The 19,014-nt window shown below is 40.9% G+C and overlaps 2 protein-coding genes across 2 annotated transcripts in view; one reads left to right on the top strand and one right to left on the bottom strand.

Annotated features, from left to right (window-relative positions):
• Positions 1-1,590, top strand: part of LOC121380426 — a 42,550-nt gene extending 40,960 nt beyond the window's left edge. The window contains exon 24 of the mRNA XM_041509240.1: positions 1,436-1,590. The gene's annotated coding sequence lies outside the window, so the exon portion shown is untranslated. The remainder of the gene's footprint in view (positions 1-1,435) is intronic.
• A 150-nt stretch (positions 1,591-1,740) lies between these two features.
• LOC121381462 (glycoprotein-N-acetylgalactosamine 3-beta-galactosyltransferase 1-like) lies at positions 1,741-7,061 on the bottom strand. The gene is made up of 3 exons (XM_041510780.1): positions 6,857-7,061; positions 4,941-5,602; positions 1,741-2,781 (listed from the first exon to the last, which is right to left on the bottom strand). Exons 1-3 carry the CDS (start codon positions 7,059-7,061, stop codon positions 2,623-2,625), a joined length of 1,026 nt encoding a protein of 341 aa, XP_041366714.1. The 3' UTR covers positions 1,741-2,622.
• Between the last annotated feature and the right edge of the window lie 11,953 nt (positions 7,062-19,014).

The following is a 19,014-nucleotide window of genomic DNA, read 5'->3' as shown; positions in this document are numbered from 1 at the left end:
CAACACGTAGATTTGGATAGTGCCCTCCTTCTAGTATTTATTTTAATAAAAAATTATTTATTTATTTTGTTATTATTATTATTTTATTTTATTTTATTTTGTTTCTATTTTTATTTATTTATTTTATTATTATTATTTTATTTATTTGTCAAATTCCTATTTTTATGGAATTTTATCTAAAAATGTACCCAAATTTTTGTGGAATATCTTTAAAATGTACTTATATTATTGTTGAAAAGGTTTCTAAATGTACTTCTGTTGTTGTGGACTATCTTTAAAATATACTCCTATTTGTGCGGAATATCCTGAAGATGAACCCCTATTTTTGTGGAGTATCTTAAAAATGTACTTATGTTGTTGTGTGGAAAGATTTTAAATGTACTTCTGTTGTGTAATATCCTAAAATGTACTCCAATTATTGGTGAATATCCTAAAGATGACTTTGTATTGAAGTAAGAAATGTTTAAGATTCACTGCTGCAAACAGCTGCTTTTTCTCGCCCCAGCCAGGGTACCACGACTGGTACATCAAAGGCCGTGGTATGTGCTATCATGTCTATGGGATGGTGCATATAAAAGATCCCTTGCTGCTAATCGAAAAAGAGTAGCCCATGAAGTGGTGACAGCGGGTTTCCTCCCTCAAATATTTGTGTTGTCCTTAACCATATGTCCGACGCAATATAACCGTAAATAAAATGTGTTGAGTGCGTCGTTAAATAAACAAGTGCCTTCATTTGTATCACTCACTGTACATGTCTGTTTTCAGAACACTACATGTATTTATTATGATTAAATAGTGATATACTGGCACTGGTGTTGGCTGTATGTCATCTTTCACTTGGTATGGATTGGTGAAGAATGTGTTGGGACTGAATAAGCATGTATTCGTCATGAGGAGTGAACTCCAGTTATATTTTGTAAACGGAAGGAAAGTTAAACGTCTAACGTGTTCTGCCGATTTCTGCGGTCGATGGTACGGACATCGTTTTATTAATAAAATAACTCACACTTTTATTTTGTCAATGATTAAATCATAATATTATACTTTTTGTCAGTACAGAAAACACTAGCTGAAATCGTCTTGTCACGCATCATATATTGCATAGGCGTACGGGCTGTCTTTTTTTTTTTTTTTTTTTTTTTTTTGGGGGGGGGGGGGGTATTCTGGCTTTTGCCCGAATTGACGAAAATGTCCGAATTTGCATAACATTTATTCACAAACAGGCTATATAAGGCTGTGAACTAATCACTACGCATATTTACGTGGATTACAACTGATTTTGAGGGTAGAATGATGGAAATACATTGTAAAAAAAAGTGTCACGTTGGCACATTTTTCCCGAATATCTGTATCATTTTTGCCCGAATTTGAGGTTTTGCTCCTGTCCCGTTGTCTTGTACGCTTATGGCATTGTATGTTTTGTGAACGTTTTCAGTGACGACACGATCCCGGCGTTGCTTTCCACTGATGACAAGTTTCAGGAATCTTGAGACAAACTCACAACTGCGTTCTACTGGAGATGAAAGACGAACATCTACATTGTTTGTATTTTCCTCTCTGACGCTGTTGTTAATAAAATAATTGCACAACTTCTTTTAGTTTCGTGTTTTGAACGATTATCTTTGAGAGTCTTGGTAACAATTTAATAAAAGGATACCCTTCGCCAATCACACACCCCTCCCTTAAAAAAAAAACATCCATCGAAAAGTTGATCTCTGTAACAAGGTGTTCTTCGTATGGAGGTATTTCCATAACGCGGGGGGCGTATCCAAAATACCATCAACCAGACTGTTTTTCCTGAAACAGGCGTATAACCAGGAGGAGGTTCGCTAGGCGTGAAAATAAAACCTTGACAATTATCGTTTCTCTTTTTTCTCTCTCTTGTTTTGGACTGTTCTTCCGTCTTTACAAAATTAAACATTAGCCATGAAATGAACCTGTTCACTATGAAACACGCACCTTACTGAAACATTAAACATTAGGCATAAAATGAACCGGTTCACTATGAAACACGCACCTTACTGAAACATTAAACATTAGCCATGAAATGAACCGGTTCACTATGAAACACGCACCTTACTGAAGCATTAAACATTAGTCATGAAATGAACCGGTTCACTATGAAACACGCACCTTACTGAAACAATAAACATTAGTCATGAAATGAACCGGTTCACTGTGAAACACGCACCTTATTGAAACATTAGTCATGAAATGAACCGTTCACTATGAAACACGCACCTTATTGAAACATTCCTGGCGTTAAGCATGCTGGTGGGTTACTCTTCTTCTCCTTTTTTTTTTTTTTTAAAAACTTTTTTGCATACATTGATTAAAATCTAGTTAACCAGTATTCTCAACTATTAGCTCCATTTACTACTGGCAGGCCACGTTAGGAACTTGTTTTACTGCCAGAATGTCCAGAACATGTTCCATTTACTTCGGGAATATCCGGACGATGATCTGGTTACATTGAGAATCCCCGGTAGATGCTGTTTTCACTTCGGGAATTTTCGGAATATACTCTTATTATTTCGGGTATTCCCCGAAGATGCTCAATTTACTTCACGATTCCTCGAAAGATGTTCTGCATTACTTCGGGGATCCATGTAAAATGCTCTGTTATCTTCGGGTATCCCCGGAAGATGCTCTGTTTATCTCCGGAAAGCCCCGGAAGACGCCACGAGGTCTGACGGTGTAGAAGAAAAACTCGAGAGCGAGGAGGTCGTGTGTCTTGGCGTAGTGGAACGAGATCGGGTAGTCGCTCATCCACTCAAGGCCCTGAAACAAAATAAAAGTTAAAGGTTTGTTTTGTTTCACGATACCACTAGAACACATTGATTTATTAATCATCGGTTATTGGATGTTAAATATTTGTTAATTTTGACATATAGTCTTGGAGAGGAAACACACCACATTTGCCATTAGTAGCAAATGATCTTTCATATGCACCATCCCTCAGACATGATAGCACATACCACGGCCTTTAAATGTTGAAAATGGGCAGAATTTTTAAAATAGCAATTAGTAAAAAAGTTAATAGAATTTAAAAAAAAATAATAAGCCAAAAATAAAAGGACAGTCCAAAAATAAATAAGAGAAAGAAGAGAGGATCGGACTATTTAAAAATATTTTTTAAAAAAAGAAGTAATTTCGACATAAACTTTTGAACGAAGGTCTAACAGTTTAAAGTCCGATATATATGTCCACGTGAGTGGCCTCGTTAAGGTGCACAGCTTGTAGGGACGAGATGGGTTGCATCCCGTCAAGAAAACCCTTAGATTGACAGTCAATAGAAGTTGAAGGTATAGTGTGCTGTGCTGAAATACAAATCTTGAGAAGCCGGATCCGTCTGAACGAGAGAGAGAATCAGACTAGGGTATAGTCCAGTCGTCATGGGTTGGTATAGTGGTGCGGACGGGTCCATCTCCGGAGGATACGAGATGGTATCACAATAAAACAAAGTAAAGTCTAGAAAAGAGTAGTAGGGGCCGACCCCGCTTCCTATTTCTTCTTAGAGTGGAGCGGTCAATATTTCTTCTTAGAGTGGAGCGGTCAATCTTCCAGTGCTGCTAGGACAGGCTCGGACATGTAGAGACTAAACGCGAACAACCGTGGCGTTAAGCAGAATGACCGTCATACGAGTCACGAAAAAAACCAAGTTAACATAGTTAGACGGAGAAATGACGTGGCGGCAAGGAATCTCGCTAAAAAAGAATCCAACCTGGTGGTGCAGACTGTCGAAACGAGAAGCGTTCCAGCGTTCAATCAGTTCTAATGGCCGCATACATCCCAGTAAAAAACTTCACTTCTTTTACAAAAACAACAAAGTGAAGGATCCCCAAGTCGAGCCGCGAAAGCACTTGCAGTGTGCACAAGCGAAACAAACACGTTTTACCGCGTCGAACTCCAGACTGGGGATGCAATTTTCAGAGGAAACCCATTAAATTTTTTCCATTAACACCAAGAGAGAGAGAGAGAGAGAGAGAGAGAGAGAGAGAGAGAGAGAGAGAGAGAGAGAGAGAGAGAGAGAGAGAGAGAGAGAGAGAGAGAGAGAGAGAGAGAGAGAGACAGAGACAGAGACAGACAGACAGACATGCTAACGTCACATAGGCTAAGCATATCAATAACGCAGCACGGGATCTTTTACGTGCACTGTTCAACAGACTGTCATAATATAACACGGTCTTTGCTGGTTGGGATGGGAAAAAGTCCATAGAGTGCGATCGATTTTCTGACCCACTGTACCTTAGGAGAGCATTATACGTTTGAGCTCGTGCTTATAGAGAAGCTAATATGTAAATATTATCAGTACAAAGGTTTTCATAAATGATCACAGCGAAGTACTGTAGTGTTCTGTTTAGGTCACATTTCTAAAGCTTCAAAAATGATAGCACCAGATATAATTATAATACATAATTATCTCCACCTTCTGTCCTCGGTACATGCCTTAGATATCTGGGCTGTCTGTCCATGACAGATGGTTAACGGTTAGTTGTTAATGAAAAAGAAATCGGCGAGATGTCCTCACATGTCTGATGGCTTACCCACGACACCATCGAGGCCGGTTACTAAATCAAAACTAACACAGGACGGTCATTCGAATACGTATAGTCGTGGTGATACAGTGGATGAGGGTTTTGGTTCAGTAACATCTTCCTGTTAGTTTTGGCGTGATCCCTTATTTCTTCCCATCAAAGACCTCTGAGAATTGAAAATCTGCGTGACCCATTTATCGGCCACGCAGAAATAAATCAACGTAACCTGTTTCCCTTTTGCGTAACCCGTTCTATCCAAGTACATGGTGCTCCACATTTTTCGCGAACAAAAAATGGGTTCTCGCAATTTTCAGAGGTCTTCCATCAGAATATGCAAGTGTTTGTAACCCATAACCCTATTCTAATAAACTAACAACGTATATAATACTAGCAGTAACTTACCTTCCTATACGGACCAGCTAAATAATGTTTGTACCACGGCAACTGCCTCCCCGCAATTTGATCGGGCGCCATGTCGAAATGAAACCGAGACCGTCCATGTTTATCCGTGGTATTTCCCACCTTCACGTTCAGGGTTTGTAGACAATATCCTAGAGTGGCGTCCTCGGGCCCGTTGGCGTTGGTGCACGCCAAGGAGTGCCCCACGTGACTGCCGAATCGTCGTAGCGCCTCCCTACTCAAAACGTAGCCAGCCCCGCCGCTGTTGTAACTCCACGGCGACAGATACGGCTTGTAGTGTTCGCCGAACCACACGGGTCGAGTCGTGTCTTCGTCGCTAAGAAAATATTTCAGGTTTTCCATAACTACGAATGTGTCGACATCGGCCTTCAAGAACCAGTCCGCATCGTTAAAATGATGCTTGAATACGTAGGCCAACGCCGCGAACGTTTTCTTGGCCAGTCGGTGGCGGCCATCTTTAACGCCTAAGCCAATCACGGGGCTTGTTTCATTGGTGGTGGAACCAAAGAACAGGAGCCTGTCGCACCGCTTCCCCCACGTGTTGTTTATGTGGACGGCTTTCGTGTGGAACGCTCCGTCCTGGACTAGAACCCAGCAGAGGACTCGAACGTGTTCACTGACGACATCGGCTATCCTCGTGTCATCTGGGGATAGAAAAATACGTGTATTTATTATATAGTAGTCATAATAGCTGTTGATGCATGGTATTGTGGTCTGTTAGAGTGCGCCGTGCGGCCCAATACCTCTGACTTCAACACTCGAGGTTTCTGTTAGGGTTACCTCACCCTTAGTCCATAGCAGTCTAGCCTCTACCCATTAACCAGGTCAGCTTGGGTGTCCCTAACAGAAGCCACAGCTTCTGCTGGCATAGCTCTCTGGGTCACTGAGACATACAAGCCCCTCACCACGTCAAGGAATGGACTATGAAAGGGGCATATTATATAGTGAACACAACGTTTGTTTTGTAAGAAGGCGTTAACATAAATTGCGATTCAGAAGAATTACCGGTTGATATTCTGTTTGTCATTTCACATTCTAAACAAAACAAAAGTTTGTTTTTGTTTAACGACATCCCTGGAGCACATTGATTAATTAATCATCGGCTATTAGATATTGAACATTTGGTAATTCTGACACGTAGTCATCAGAGGAAACCCGCTACTTTTTTCCTAATGCAGCAAGGGATCTTTTATATGCACTTTCCCACTGACAGGAAAGCAGTAGTAGTAGTGGTGGTAGTAGTAGTAGTGGTAGTAGTAGTAGTAGTGGTAGTAGCAGTGGTAGTAGTAGTGGTAGTAGTAGTAGTAGTAGTAGTTGCAGTAGTAGTAGTGGTAGTAGTAGTAGTGGTGGTAGTGGTAGTGGTGGTGGTAGTAGTAGTAGTGGTAGTAGCAGTGGTAGTAGTAGTGGTATTAGTAGTAGTAGTAGCAGTGGTAGTAGTAGTAGTAGTAGTAGTAGTAGTAGTGGCAGTAGTAGTAGTAGTAGTAGTAGTAGTAGTAGTGGTAGTAGTAGTAGAAGTAGTAGTAGAAGTAGTAGTAGTGGCAGTAGTAGTAGTAGTGGTAGTAGTAGTAGTTGTAGTAGTAGTAGTAGTGGTAGTAGCAGTGGTAGTAGTAGTGGTGGTAGTGGTAGTAGTAGTGGTGGTGGTGGTGGTGGTGGTAGTAGTAGTAGTGGTAGTGGTAGTAGTAGTGGTGGTAGTGGTAGTGGTAGTAGTGGTGGTGGTAGTGGTAGTAGTAGTAGTAATTTTAATAATAATAATAATAATAATAATAATAATAAACAATTTGCATAATTAAAAAACCAATCACATACAAGAGCAACACCAGACAGCCCCCCCCCCCCCCATCACACAGACGAGCAACACCAGACAGCCTACCCCATCACATAGACGAGCAACACCAGACAGCCCTCCATCACATAGACGAGCAACACCAGACAGCCCTCCATCACATAGACGAGCAACACCAGACAGCCCTCCATCACATAGACGAGCAACACCAGACAGCCCCCATCACATAGACGAGCAACACCAGACAGCCCTCCATCACATAGACGAGCAACACCAGACAGCCCCCACCACATAGACGAGCAACACCAGACAGCCCCCATCACATAGACGAGCAACACCAGACAGCCCCCATCACATAGACGAGCAACACCAGACAGCCCCCATCACATAGACGAGCAACACCAGACAGCCCTCCATCACATAGACGAGCAACACCAGACAGCCCTCCATCACATAGACGAGCAACACCAGACAGCCCTCCATCACATAGACGAGCAACACCAGACAGCCCCCATCACATAGACGAGCAACACCAGACAGCCCCCAACACACATTTGAGGACTAAGGCTTACATTTGATCCACGTGTGGTTATGTGAAACTATTTTGTTATCTAGGTGCTCCAAACTCCTCTTTTTTAGGAGGGTGGGGGGGGGGGGGGGGGTCATCTAAACATACACATATCACATAGAACCCCGTAAGTATCCAGGCTCCTCACTTAAATATGTGTACGAGTCGGAACAGAATGCAGTGCCGTAGCCCGCGTATTCTGTCGTTCGAGAGCCAGACGGACATTCGGACGGTTATAATCGCTCGACAGAGAGAATAATTATAACTGTCTAAATGTCCGTATGGGATTCGGTACAAGCCTGGATATTAACTAAGACTGGCAATATAATTACTTTTAATAAAAATAATATCATGTTGGGTTTCATAAATAATGAAAAAGATAACTTTCTTAACTGGCTAATTATTAATATAAAATACCATATTTACTGTACAAAAATACAGAAAAAATGCTTAAAAATCACTGCCATTAAAAACATATTGCAATTTTTTTTGGATATATTCTATTTAAAAAATGCAATTATGAAAAATGTATTAAAGAATGGTCCCCATGGCTCAACCTCTTTAATGAGTGAGTGATAGTAATATAGATATAATTAATATTAAGAAAATATGATGTATACATATATACATGTAGCAATATATATTGTGACTGATTTAGTGCGTGGCTTGTTTGGAGATCGCAGAGTTTCATGTCTTATTTAATTCAAAACAACTTCTTTCCTTCTTCTTATGCCATCTATATCTGTCTTGTATTTTTCTTATTTTTCTTCTTCTTCTTCTTCTTCTTCTTCTTCTTCTACATCCTTTTCTGATTCTCATCCTTCTTATTCGATATTTTCTCTGTTCCCGTTTAAATCTCGGATCATAACAATAGTTATATTATAGATCACTGTCCATGTTCGTCTGTATGCATGAATTGAACTTCACCCTGAATCAGTTTCTATTAGTTTTTGTTATTTTTAACACAGTTTGTTGCTGCTTAGACCATGGATACAAATGTAAAGCAGTGATTCGGGGCTCCCAAGCCCGACACTGCTATATGATCTGGGACAATAAATATGTATTAAAAAATAATAATCATAATAATAATAATAAATAAAAAATGTCCGTTTGCACAGAGCAAGGGAGCAGGTAAACTCGCTTCAGTGGTTGGTCAACTCGCTTCACATTGTTTAGTCATCTCGCTCAAAAAATGTTACCAACTCGCCCCAGTGATTGGTCAACTCGCCCCATTTGCGCTTTATTACGGTCAAAGTAAACTTAAATTAATATAAAACTTTTGATGGTACTGCAACATACTTCACGCGAGACCATTCACTGGTAGTTCAAAGTTGTCAACGTCACAGTAGTAACAGGAGCAATGGACATTTATATTAAACTGGTTTTGTCTGACTGAAACAGATACGTTGGAGCTACTAAGACTACATGGGAGGGAGGTGGGGAGAGGGGGGGGGGCGAGTTAACTAAACCGTTTGAGGCGAGTTGACAAGCATTCTATTATAACCGTCCAAATGTCCGTCTAGCTCTCGAACGGCAAAGCTCTCTGGCTAACACTGCTATAATTAGCTTGTCCGTACTTGCTCGTACAGCCATAGTCTCATCATGAGACCTGTGTCGTCATAATGAAGCCGATTAACCCGACGTAATGGCTGTTTACGGCATCGTTGAATTACACGCCCTCTTACAGTTATAAAGAAAGAAAGAAATGTTTTTACTTAACGACGCACTCAACACATTTTATTTACGGTTATATGGCGTCAGACATATGGTTAAGGACCACACAGATTTTGAGAGGAAACCCGCTGTCGCCACTACATGGGCTACTCTTTCCGATTAGCAGCAAGGGATCTTTTATTTGCGCTTCCCACAGGCAGGATAGCACAAACCATGGCCTTTGTTGAACCAGTTATGGATCACTGGTCGGTGCAAGTGGTTTACACCTACCCATTGAGCCTTTCGGAGCACTCACTCAGGGTTTGGAGTCGGTATCTGGATTAAAAATCTCATGCCTCGACTGGGATCCGAACCCAGTACCTACCAGCCTGTTGACCGATGGCCTAACCACGACGCCACCGAGGCCGGTTCTTACAGTTATAGTTATGTTACAACGGTTCCACCGGTCTCGGTGGCGCAGTAGTTAAGCCACTGGACTACAGACTGGTAGGTAAAGGTTCGCAGCCCAGTACCGGATCCAACCCAGAGCGAGCTCTTAAGGGCTCAATGGATAGGTGTTATGTCATAACACCCTCTTCTCTCTCACTAACCACTAACCAACTAACAACTAACCCACTGTCCTGGACAGACAGACCAGATACCTGAAGTGTGTGCCCAGGACAGCGTGCTTGAACCTTAATTGGATATAAGAACGGAAATAAGTTGAAACGAAATGAACATCGGTTCCAGAGACAGTGTACGCGCAGGTCTGTTGGTTTGTGATCAGTATGAGTCACCAGAACACGTGTTATGATGTTTCAGTTAACGACACACTCAACACCTTTTAATTGTGGTTATTTGACCTGCACGTACACTGTCACTGGAACCGTGTCGTCGGGTGATCGGCTTCATTATCAGGGTCGTACCCTGATCAAAATCCTAGGGGGACACTGCTTTTTATAAACAAATGAAACACTGTACAAATTAAACCCTGAGATGTGTATGCTATTTTCTGGAGAGACTCTAAGGGGGCAACTGCCCCCCCCCCCACCCGTCCCCCTTCCCAGGACGGTACGACCCTGATTATGATGACACATGTCTCATGGTGAGAATATGGCTGTGTGGGGGCGTACGGACTAGCTAGCTATGGCAGTGTTAGTCAGAGTGCTTTGCCGTTCGAGAGCTAGACTGACGATTATAACTGTCCGAATGTCCGTCTAGCTTTCGAACACATGTTATGATGATCAAATAGAAAATAGGATTTTTATTTATTTAACAACACACTCAACACCTTTTAATTATAGCAGTGGCGTAGGAAGGTGCTAAAAAGTTCGGGGGTGGGGGGGGGTGGGGCACATTTTTATATTTACGCACTTTTACACCATTATAAAGCTTAATATCTGAAAAGTGGGGGGAGGGGGCACATGACCCCCCCCCCCCCCCCCCCCCCCCCCGCTTCCTACGCCAGTGTATAGTTATTTGGTGGACAAAGATAATTAAAGACACCGCCACCCACTGGGGTATGGGATGGGAACTCTATTTACGTGCCCATATCCACAGAGGTTCAGGCACGCCCACCCCGGTCTTAGCCTCTGACTTCGCCAATGACCAATTCCGGGGTAGGAGGGGGGGGGGGGAGGGGAAGGTGAGTTTAAAGTGAAGGGGACTAATTTTGTATTAATATGGTATGACCAAAATAAGGGCCAAAAATATATAGTGGGGCTTTAAAAATTTAAGAGATTTTTAACTTAACTTAAATTACATTTTTTAGGGCACCATAAATCGATATTTAATAGTTCAGGTTATGGATTTTAAATTTAATAATTAGATGGTGCAATTTTTCAGTCGGGCTAGTCTAAAAATAATTTAAGAAAAAACTATTACACAAGTATATTTAATATTACTTTACTATACAATTATATCCTTTAAGCCCTGGAGGAATAAGGATTCGCAAAGGGGGGTAAACTTTTCAATTAGCAGAGGTGTTTTTATATGCATCATCCCACAGACAGGATAGTACATACACTGGCTAGAATGATAAATAGTCCAATGAGCCCATCGACGAGTATCGATCCAAGACTGCTATCATTATTTCTTTGAATGTAATCTTTTTACCACACAGAGACAACTTCTTTTAGATTCTTTGAAAACGTCTGCACCGGTTAATCTGCAATTAGTATTGTATGGCAATACTGTTGTAAATGGTATTATTAACAAACAAATATTCTATATTGTACATAAATATATTAAAGAAACACAGCGTTTTGAATAATAATAATAATAATAATAATAATAATAATAATGTCTAATTAAATCTAAATCAGTTACCCAGGAACCTGTCTGCTAAGATATTTTATAAATTGGGTTGTCCGATTGGAAAATGAATCACCTTCGTTTGCTTTCCTTCTTAATTTTTTTTCATTTTTTTTTTTTTTTTTTTTTTTTTTTTGTGTAGTTCCTGTGATTTGTTTTTCTTTCTTTGAATATTTAATTTGTTTGGTATATTCTTGTAATAATTGCAGTCGCCGTTATTGTCATATTGTCATTATTGTATGTTATTAGGAGAGGGCTTCGTAAGTTGGATAACTTGTGCCCAATCCATTTGTACCTTATATGCAATATAATATGTTTCAATCAAATCCAAGACTGACCGCACACCAGACGAGCTCTTTACGAATGGGCTACTCACCAGATGTTCAATGAAGTGGAATAATATAAAGCACACCAATCAATCATTTTAATTTAGTTTTGTGCTTGTATCGAATTAAGGTTCAAGCACACCGTGCTTGTGCATCTCGGCTAACTAGGAACTTAAGTTGATCACAGCGCTAAGATCGCTTCGTGGAACGGGGCCGTGGACAATGCTTAGTTGCCGTTGTTAGTAAGAGAGAAATCGGTACAGAAAGAAAAAAAGAAAGAAATGTTTTATTTAACGACGCACTCAACACATTATATTTACGGTTATATGGCGTCAGGCATATGGTTAAGGACCACACAGATATTGAGAGAGGAAACTGCTGTCGCCTCTTCATGGGCTGTCGCCTCTTCATGGGCTACTCTTTTCGATTAGCAGCAAGGGATTTTTTTTATATGTACCATCCCACAGACAGGGTAGTACATACCACGGCCTTTGATATACCAGTCGTGGTGCACTGGCTGAAGCGAGAAATAGCCCAATGGGCCCACCGACGGGGATCGATCCCACACCGACCGCGCATCGAGCGAACGCTATACCACTGGGCTACGTCCCGTCCCACATTTTGAGGTAACAAAAGGTGATTAACGACACCCAGATACATTTTAAACTACGGCAATTTTGGTGTTTTTCATTATGGTTATTACTACGTGCAGGTGCGAAGCCTGGGGTTGGGGGTGGGTCAGGGTCAGGGACTTTGGACGATCCCACTCCCCGCCGAGGTCAAAATGTTGTACAGTGTAATATTAGAATATTCGTATAGGTGTCCAGGAGAAATATAAACAAAAGGTGTCCGCTAGGTTCACATTAAAGCCCCCACCTTTGGCACATGGCGACAAGACAGAATTACAAAATACTGCACATGCAATAGCCGTTGACTCTGTAATCAATGGATTCTAATGGTATCATTAAACAACACAAACAAACAAACTTAGCAACTTTACCTTCGGAAGAGATCGTCTGTTTACGTAATCTCTCGGTTATATCGTTTTTAACTACGTGTTTGCGAGTCGTATGAGACAGCCGAGGTACGCAGACGATGCTGTAGATAATCACAGATATAATAACACCGAGAGAGAATCCCAAACTTAAATCTCTGACCGTCGAATACCTATTGGAAGTTAACATCATTCATCGTTTCTTTAATTAACCCAAACAGATTCTGACGATAGTCGACAACATCCGACCTTATAAATTGTTCGATCAATAGTTGCCATCAGTTCTCAACTTCCAGTATCGAGTGAAGAATGCAGTATGAGCCGCAGACACTGAATCTGATCACAATGTACAGTCCCAACTATAGCCATCTTGGTTTTCAGTATTAAATAACCGATCATCTTCGGTGGAATCGTTGGAACTTCCCCGTCCAAACTATAGCTCCATGACTACTGAATCAAAAAACGTGGCATGTGCTGTCTTGTCCACCCAAGAAGTAATAAATGAATATAAAATATCCTCTGCTGCTTTTCGGAAGAATTATTCCATGTGGCGATAGCGGGTTTCCTTTTTTCGTTATTTAGACTGTGTCGAAAGAGTCCTTTGTAAAAGACTAGAACACTCATAGTTAAAATGTACTAATTGCCGTCTAAAAAAAATAATAACTCTATGGATTTCGGTTTTGATAATTCTGAACACACTCGACCTTGTAACACGTTCTCTAGTTCTCAGCAAGCATCAGCTAGGGACTCTTGGTAGAAACGTCAAACTCCGATGTGACCGGAAACACACAGCATTAAAGTGACAGATTCTAGTTCTTTTAACACCACAGTGTATTCTTCACCGTTAGAGCAGTTTTTAACAATTTAAATCAGAGATTACTTAGATTTTATTGTTTAGACATCCATTTCATTTGTTTTTGGTCATCATGGTGTTTCTAATATCAAGAAATGCATTCTTCATATTTTTAAAAATGCATTTTCCTTTGATCAGAAATAACGGTTATGAACACGACCTCTAGCCTATTTTAAATATACTTCACTCTATTGTAACTTCATCCAAATGTGCTACAGATTTGTAGAATATTCCAAACTTAGTGTCCATGTTCATGGGTTGAGTTCATGTCGCAATCAATATCAGCAACAGATGGTCGTGGTACAAAAAATCGAATTATTACCATTGTCCGACTTCTTAATTGTTATTTCTCTTGCTACATGTACCACGAACAATTATTGCTGGTATTGATCTGTTTGATCGCCGCTACTAATCTTCAGGTAAGCGCGTGTTGTACTTAAAACTGAATATTTGGTTTCAAGACCTGGAGAATAAACGTAGAAGAATTAAAAGAGGTTAGTAAAAGCAATGCAGAAATATGAAGTTTTAGGGTTCTTTGAATAGCATTCTCTTCGTTTTACTCTTAAAGAAACGGACACATTGTCCCTCCCTACTTTCCACATAGGCTACTCCTTTATGTCAAAAGAATGCTTTCATTTCATTTCAACCTATTATGTAAATATCCAATTAAGGTTCAAGCAAGCTGTCCTGGGCACACACATCAGCTATCTGGGATGTCTGTCCAGGAATGTGGGTTAGTTGTTAGTTGGTTAGTGAGAGAGAATATGTTGTAGTGGCCTTAAGAACTCTCTCTGGGTTGGAGCCGGTACCGGGCTGCGAACCCTGTATCTACCAGCCTGTAGTCAGATGGCTTAACCATTGCAACACCGAGGCCGGTAAAAGAATGCTATACCGGTCGTGAAAGATTGGTTAGTAAGGGGAATAGCTGAAGGTGATCACCGAGAGTTATCGACCATTTATCTCAAACATCATCTAAACAACAACAGTCGAGTTCAGGAGGTTAGCCTTATTTAGGGAAAACAAATCACGATCTTGGCTTCCATTACATTAACGGTACATTTATTTAATAGTGTGTGTTGTTTGATAGAAGGTCGGTTGTTTTGTGTGTTTCTCACCTTATCAAATAAAGAAAGAAAGAAATGTTTTATTTAACGACGCACTCAACACATTTTATTTACGGTTATATGGCGTCAGACATATGGTTAAGGACCACACAGATTTTGAGAGAGAAACCCGCTGTCGCCACTACATGGGCTACTCTTCCGATTAGCAGCAAGGGATCTTTTATTTGCGCTTCCCACAGGCAGGATAACACAAACCATGGCCTTTGTTGAACCAGTTATGGATCACTGGTCGGTGCAAGTGGTTTACACCTACCCATTGAGCCTTGCGGAGCACTCACTCAGGGTCTGGAGTCGGTATCTGGATTAAAAATCCCATGTCTCGACTAGGATCCGAACCCAGTACCTACCAGCCTGTAGACCGATGGCCTACCACGACGCCACCGAGGCCGGTCCCTTATCACATAAAACCCAGCTGCTCTAACCACTGCCAGTGTACTTGTCGCATACGTTGGGCTCAAGACGTGTATGAAAGATGTTTTGGTTTGCTGTGATGTGCATGCTGCCATAAGGAAAGAAGGATGGAAATGTTTTATTTAACGACGCACTCAACACATTTTATTTACAGTTATATGGCGTCAGACATATGATTAAGGACCACACAGATACTGAGAGAGGAAACCCGCTGTCGCCACTTCATGGGTTACTTTTCGATTAGCAGCAAGGGATCTTTTATATGCACCATCCCACAGACAGGGTAGTACATACCACGGCCTTTGATATACCAGTCGTGGTGCACTGGCTGGAACGAGAAAATGCTTGAAGTGCTTATTACTGATCCGTCAGTGTTTTCAAGAAACGTGCGAACAGGTTATGTATGGGCGTTGTCACTACCTCTAACTTTTAAAATAATACACCTCTTGCTGGAAATCGAATTAGCATATCACTGGCCGCTCAAGTTGCTGGTATTTTCCAACACCCATGGTAAAATGTCTCAACTGAACCATGGCGAAAAACACACAGGCTAGTCCAACTACACGGCAGTAAGGGGAGTTTTATATATACTTTCACACAAACAAAAAGTTAAAGTTTGTTTCGTTTAGCGACACCACTAAAGCACATTGATTTATTAATCATCCACTATTGGATGCCAAACATCGTGTAATTTTAACATATAACCTTAGAGAGGAATCCCGCTACATTTTTCCATTAATAGTAAGGGATGTTTTATATACAGCATCCCACAGATAGGATAGCACATACCACGGCCTTTGATAGACCAGTCGTGGTTCACTGACTGTAACGAGAAATATACCAATGGGCTTTGTTATGAATGTTTATATTCTTAATAATCATTGTAGTGGTCAATGTTGTTATTGTTATGATGTTTGTCCTGGAGAGGGTCTTGTAAGTGCAAAAAACAACAACAAACAATCAGAAAATTGATCTTCTGCGGGGATTCGATCTTTCGGTCGATGCACGTCAGGCAAGGGCTCTACCCACTGCGATAATGATCGAACCACATCGGCGGATCCATTAAACTAATTGGTTTTTCTCGTTCCAACCAGTGCACCACAACTCGTCAAAGGCCGTGGTATGTGCTTTTCTGTCTGAGGGAAAATACATGTAAAAGATTCCTTGCTACTAATGGAAAAATGTAGCGGGTTTCCTCTGATGACTACGCGTCAGAATTACCAAATGTTTGACATCCACTAGCTGATGATTAATTATTAATCAATGTGCTCTAGTGGTGTCGTTAACGAAAACAAACAAACTAGACCGGGAAAAGGTGGTTAGTGGGATTTTTGTAACGATCGGACAAAGCGCAAAGTGGTGATTCCTTCAGTACCTTCATTATTTAACAGCCTCGCAGACACAGATCTTCTTCACTAATCTTTTAGGTTGGGAACTAATCGAGACTGACAATGACCAGATACTTGACTGAAGCTAAGGCCGTGGATATCAGTCTATAAACAGATAGCGGGTATTGGTGGTCAGCATGTACACTCCTAGCCTTTTTTGTTTGTGTTCCCGGCTAATCGAGACTAATGACTACGAAGATACTAGACTGACACTAACACAGTAGGTATCGGTCTACACAGATGTCAGATACTAGTCTATTTGTAGAGATGTCCAGCAGTCGAAATTTACATTTCTAAATCCCGTTCCGGTATTGGCCACTGGCGAAGTCAGAGGTTAGGTCCGGGATGGGCGTGCCTGAACCTTCAGTGGATATACGCGCGTTAAAAGAGTTTCCATTCCCATTTCTAAACACTGTTGCAAAGGAATGGTAGTGACTTTTTTTAAAGGGACATTCCTGAGTTTGCTGCATTGTAAGATGTTTCCGACTAATAAGATATTTCTTCGATTAAACTTACATATTAAATAAATTTTCTGCTTTAGAATATCAATGTCTATATATTCAATGTGTTTCTGGTCGTCTTAATATTTGTAAGAAGCCCAAACTGGATTTTGTCTTCAAATAATTTCGTACGTACGAACAAAATTATTTTAGGAAATAAAATGAAATTTACGCTAGTACAAATATTAGAACGACCAGAAATACGTTTAATATACTGCCACTAATATGTTATGCAGGAAAATATATTTGATATATAATTACAATCGTTAAAAAGTCTGTTAGTCGATAACATCTTAAAAATTGCAGCAAACTCAGGAATGTCCCTTTAAGTCCGGGATGGGCGTGCAAAGGAAAGGTAGTGGGTTTTTTTTTTTTTAAAGAGTACTCTTTCGTCTGAAATTGTACTATTGATTTATAGATACTGGTACCGGTAACTCTAGAACAAACTTAATATAATACCAATACAGTGGAACTCCTCAAAACCAGACACCCTCTTGACTAAGTAAAACGTCCGGGTTTAAGAGGTATCCGGTTTAGAAAGGTTCTCTTCTGTACATATATTTAAAAAGGGGCCGCGAAAAACGTCCGGTTTAGAGGGAGTTCCAGTTTACAGAGGGCCCGGTTTTGAAAGGTTTCACTGTAGTAACATTCTCCTTCACCCCCCTCTGTACATAAAACAAAACGACTAGTAAATGGCATACTGTGTGGCGCACATACAGATGTACCACAGTTTATTCCATAATAAAACACTCAACAGTCTAAAAACCACTCTTACAACGTAAACCTCTAAACGAATTATAATGGGCCGTTACCCCTCCAGTGGCTGTTCACCTTCAAAAACGTATTCTCACGGTTCGCCAACCTATAAAAAAACAACGCACAATTAATGCGAGATACTTTCAAAACAGTGTAAATTGCGTGCACCACAACCGAGATGATAAAAAACACATTGCCACCTCCTTATATAGTGCACTAACAGCGCCCCCTACCAAACACTTATGCAAATTACCAACTTTATGTACTTCGACCAAGAAGAAAATAGTTACTTTCTAATTCGTTCCGTCAAACGAAAGAAACAATATTAATTATATACTGGGCGAGACAACTGTAGAAGCCGAACAAGCATAAAGGGAAACACCACGCACGTATTTAACTATTCCATGTTCAATTGCAATAGTCACGTTTTACTATTGCGGTTCAAAGGGCACTATTTTCGGATAAGCGGACTGGTATATGTTTCGACCCCTGACGTCGGACTAATGGCCAGTTGTCTGGTAATGTCTGTTACGAAGTCGAGCAGTTCATGATAGCGATCTGTACGATCAACTACACTCTCCGGGAATGTTGATTAGACACAGTTCAAGCATTTAGTGTTAGCTAATCTGTGAGAGTCTGGCAGTACACGCGGGGTGTAGCACGTGTTTTCATAACCTCGTCACTAAACACATCAGCAGTTGATGTCTGTGTCTGTCACTACACGCACGGTTATTCGGTCTTACGTCATAGTGATGATGTCATAATTAGTAGCATTTCCTTCAGCATTGTCGTTTGTTGAATTCACCCTTCGTTTCACAAGTATAGAATTCTTTGACTGGAAATAGGGAGAAGCATCTTGAGTGCGTTATAATAATGTAAAATATCTCAGACAGATTGTTTGACGATGTTAGGTATATTTCAAAATTATTCCTTGAACTCTGTCTTGTACAAAGGCGGGGTATAGCTTAGATATAGAATGTTTACCTGTAAAGTGAGAGAAAAAAACCTACAGCCGGAGTTGGAGCCATATACCGAGGTCAAGATTAGATGTCCTCTTTAGACAAATTATCTGACAGTGAGTCATGGCACATAACCCCACGACTATCATAACTTCTTCTTGAATTAGTCTTGTGCAGAGGTGCAGTATTGAATATGATAATGGTAGCTTCGTAATCGTTATGTACAGCTTCTGTCATACGTTTTTTTTACTGTTTTGGTATATTTTAGGCCTGTTTAGGCCTGTCGACCCCCCTCCACCCCCTCCCCAATCCCCCCCCCCCCCCCCCCTCCCCCCCCCCCCCCCCCCCCCCCCCCCCCGACCCCTTATCGGTGACTTTTTTTTTACAATATTCGTCAACGCAAAATTGACTCACCATAAGCCTAAACG

This window comes from Gigantopelta aegis, chromosome 9, assembly GCF_016097555.1.
Source record: "Gigantopelta aegis isolate Gae_Host chromosome 9, Gae_host_genome, whole genome shotgun sequence".
In the NCBI taxonomy this organism is placed as follows: domain Eukaryota; kingdom Metazoa; phylum Mollusca; class Gastropoda; order Neomphalida; family Peltospiridae; genus Gigantopelta; species Gigantopelta aegis.
This window is presented reverse-complemented; position numbering and strand designations above follow the sequence as displayed.

Bases quoted from the DNA above. Each gene is read 5' to 3' on its own strand.
- LOC121381462 (XM_041510780.1), bottom strand. From the start codon at position 7,061: ATGGGGGCTGTCTGGTGTTGCTCGTCTATGTGGTGGGGGCTGTCTGGT. The intron at 5,603-6,856 runs GTCTGGTGTTGC...TTCTATCCCCAG, and splicing joins CGTCTATGTGATGGAGGGCT to ATGACACGAGGATAGCCGAT. The intron at 2,782-4,940 runs GTAAGTTACTGC...ATTTTGTTTCAG, and splicing joins TAGCTGGTCCGTATAGGAAG to GGCCTTGAGTGGATGAGCGA.